The following is a 3,453-nucleotide window of genomic DNA, read 5'->3' on the forward strand; positions in this document are numbered from 1 at the left end:
GAAGGGAAGGTATGGGAAGCCGTTGGGGCTGAATGGACGGCGGTGAGAGCTGCCCCCGGGGCGCGTCTGGACGGGACGGAGGCGCCGGGTCACATCAGACTGTCGGCGACACGCCGGCTCAATCCGCCAGTTACTCTCTGGCGTCGGTCGCACAAAAACGGTGCCAGTTTTTACACCGGGCCCAAGAGGAGCGTCTCAAGTATTTTCCTTTGCGAAACCTTATGGATGAAGAAGGTGTGGAAGGGTGGGGTGAGATGAGAAACGTTTGGTACGGAACTGGGAGCTGAAAGCTGAGGCGAGATGACCAGTGACCATTCAACTATCCACTGGGTTGTGGGTTAGCTAGCGAACTGGTAAGGTAGTAAATATAAAAATATCCTGAATGAAGCACATGAAACATTTTGATGGTTAGACGACGTTCTTTCTTCAGTTTTTTTTAATTTTATTCTAAAATGGCTTGCTATTGCCTTTTAGACAGTTACTTCAAGAAACGCTCGCGAATATGAATCTTCATTCAATGCGTATAGCAACATTTATTGTCATCCAAGATCATCACCGTCTCATACACACCACGCGTCGTTAAAACGAGAACAGCATCACAGACGTTGGCGCCCTCCACAGTTGAAAAAGGGTCGTAACAGACGACGGCAGTGGTTATCGCTGGCCGAAAGACAACGAACAGAGTATCACTGGTATCAGCTCAGAGTATCACTGGTAACAGCGAGAGATCATACCAGCCCAACGCCTCCTTGGCAAGGTGTCCTCTACAGAGCGACTACAAATATGGCAATGATCTTCCATCCGTCACATGGCTGTCCCATTGGGCACCTACACTACAATCTCTTCTCGAACCGGCTCAGTCTCGAAAACGATTACATCATAGTGAACACTGATGAAAAGCCGCTAGCTGTGAAACTTCTGATAGTCCTTAACTTCCTACCCTAAACCTAAGCAAGACCCCCCCCCCTTCCCCTGTAAGTGAACAAGCATTGTTAGATCGAGCAAAATGATACGATGGACGTTTAACGTTCAGGCGGGATTAACAGGAGAAAGCTAGCCACACAACAAAAGCAAAAAAAGTTGAACCGACACTTTCCAAACATCACATCGAATCAATCAGAACTTAGCGCTTTCAAGGTGAGTATGAATGGCACAGTCGGGTACTAGGCCATATGGCCTGGTAACCCGCCAGAGATGTGAGGACAAGATCACCGAGCGGCTGCTGAAATGAGATCACTGCAGGGGGCTGCGCTCACCACCTTTCATCTATTATCTGGGACGGGCCCTACTGAGCTCCATTGAGCCCACCTCGTCCGTTTCATCGGACCAATTTAGCGGACCTCGTCATGTGGCTGTGTCCCATCAAAAACTTAACTATAAACCGAATCGCGTGATCCAAGATCCGTTAGGCCGCCTATCTTTCTATGGGAGATGGAGAAGCGTGAACTGTTTCGTCAGCGAGGCTTGGCAGCAGCTCTCTGAAGCGGAGCTCATCCCGGTCATTGCAGATCACGGCTAGTGGACGGCGACCGTCGCGTTGAGAGACAGTAGATCTTTTTCCGATTCGAGAAATGTCTGAAACAAATGCAAAATGCGCGTTAGCAGAATTGTCGTGATATAAATGAACGTGGGAACATATTCCGGTAGGAATGATCAATTAAGTGCAGGATATATGTGTCCCGCTATAGACAAAGTTTGAAGATCAAAACTAACCCCCACGCCGCCCAAAATATTTAGTTGTTTGTTTACGCCAGTCCCGTTCTCAACGCACCAGGAATGTGGAGAAATTGCATGAGCTCGAGTGCAGTTATGTCCCGCTATACCGACACCGGACGGTATCCACCTTCTGTCTCGCTCCACTCACCCGTGCTGGAGGTGTGTTCGGTTGCTTTGAGAGGACTGTCGGGAGGACAGACTGATATCCTCTCTGTCTCCTTCAGTGGCGCTGGGCGGCTCAGCTCTGGGGTCGTTTTCAGCACCACCGGCACCGTCCGTGTCTGCAGCTCCGACGAGCTGTCGCAGCCAAACTCCGACTCTGAGCTGTCAGCCAGCCGTGGCGGTTGATCGACAGGCTCCCATAAGAACCGACCCTCCAGCGGCTCCATCGTCTCAAAGTCAAAGTTGTACCGGCGCCGGTCGGATGCGCAGCAAGCGGCGTGCTCTTCTTTGACGAACTGACTGAGTTGGGAGCTGGTGAGCGGCTCGGAGAGACACCGGCGCGCGGGTGATCCTCCGAACTGGGCCAGACGGCAGCGGCGAGCCCGCCGGGCCAGAACGGGAGCCATCCGCCACAGCTGGTCACTGGAGAACGGCCACGGATCGCTGTGACCGGTCAGCTTCGCTCCGATCCCCGTCGGACACAACATCGCCACTGGAAACGGCTTCACACCGGGCGAGAGCCGACCGCGCGACTGTCAAACTCGCGTTACACACGTGTGCACGTGGGAGCTATGCACCGGAGACACACGACCCCCTCTCTCAGCGGGCGCCCGTAGCGTACTACGGCCCGCCGCCACGGGTGCCGTCTTATCGGCTCGACCAATCACAGAGCGTGGTCGCGCGGGCGGCCAATCAGGGAGCGGCTCATGGGGGCGGTGGGTGACACCTGACTCGGCATAGATTGAGCCATCAGAACTGGTCTGAGACGGGCATTATGAGTGACATGTCAGAAGGGGAGGGACACCGCGTGAAAGTGTTGACAACTTGACAAATATCTATGTTCCGCCCATGAATTGTGCTAATGTCGGTGCCTTCCATCGCGTTTCAACGGCCCGCGCTCCGTAAGGGGACCGAAACGCCCCCCTTCTCCTTTGCCATAAACATCGCCTGAAGTACTGATAATATCACCAGTCACCACCAAACTTTCAGGAACCCTCCGGGCATCAATTTTCCATATGGTGGCTGAAATTGTTTCCAGAGGCTATGCAAGGTTGGTCACAAAGGACATCAGAATGACGTCATGTTTTGTTATTTTCGCCCCAAAAAAGGGTTTACAGGAGGAGCTGTCAAGCGACAAGCCTACATACAGTGTTGAAGATAGAAAACATGTCTAACACAGAAAAGTTGTAGACTTAGGAGGAATACAAAATTGCTATCTCGGATTTTAGAAAATTATGAATTGGACCAAACAAAAAATAATGTAGTGGATGTAATATCCTAAAAACCCTAACAAATTAAAAAAAAATGTGTTATAGAACTTATGGTCATCCATCGCCATACCAACTTTCAAAACTCAAAATTGACGAAGGCAAATTTTAATCCTCGCCAGCACATGGGGGTTGCATGGAGTTGCAACCCCCCTGAAAGATGGTGACGCGTTGTAATGCCCAGCGGCTGAAATTTGAATGGTCAGTTTCTTTCTAATATTCTAGCCTCATTTTCAATTTTTTAGGCTTTCAAAGGTGATGACAGACGCGAACTTCAAATAGCTGCTAAAAATAGTTTTAGAGATAA

General features: G+C 50.7%; 1 protein-coding gene across 1 annotated transcript; it reads right to left on the reverse strand.

The window, feature by feature from the left end:
* Positions 1–513: 513 nt before the first annotated feature.
* Positions 514–2,901, reverse strand: LOC122368906 (cyclin-dependent kinase inhibitor 1-like). The gene is made up of 2 exons (XM_043343226.1): positions 1,865–2,901; positions 514–1,575 (listed from the first exon to the last, which is right to left on the reverse strand). The coding sequence occupies exons 1-2, from the start codon at positions 2,364–2,366 to the stop codon at positions 1,415–1,417; spliced, it is 663 nt and encodes a 220-aa protein (XP_043199161.1). The 5' UTR covers positions 2,367–2,901; the 3' UTR covers positions 514–1,414.
* Between the last annotated feature and the right edge of the window lie 552 nt (positions 2,902–3,453).

This window comes from Amphibalanus amphitrite, unplaced genomic scaffold (genome assembly GCF_019059575.1).
Source record: "Amphibalanus amphitrite isolate SeventyFive unplaced genomic scaffold, NRLGWU_Aamphi_draft 000989F_arrow, whole genome shotgun sequence".
Classification (NCBI taxonomy): Eukaryota; Metazoa; Arthropoda; class Thecostraca; order Balanomorpha; family Balanidae; genus Amphibalanus; species Amphibalanus amphitrite.

Coding starts and splice junctions, on each gene's coding strand:
- LOC122368906 (XM_043343226.1), bottom strand. CDS start 2,366: ATGTTGTGTCCGACGGGGATCGGAGCGAAGCTGACCGGTCACAGCGAT. Junction 1,576..1,864: donor CGAACACACCTCCAGCACGG/GTGAGTGGAGCG, acceptor CATTTGTTTCAG/ACATTTCTCGAATCGGAAAA.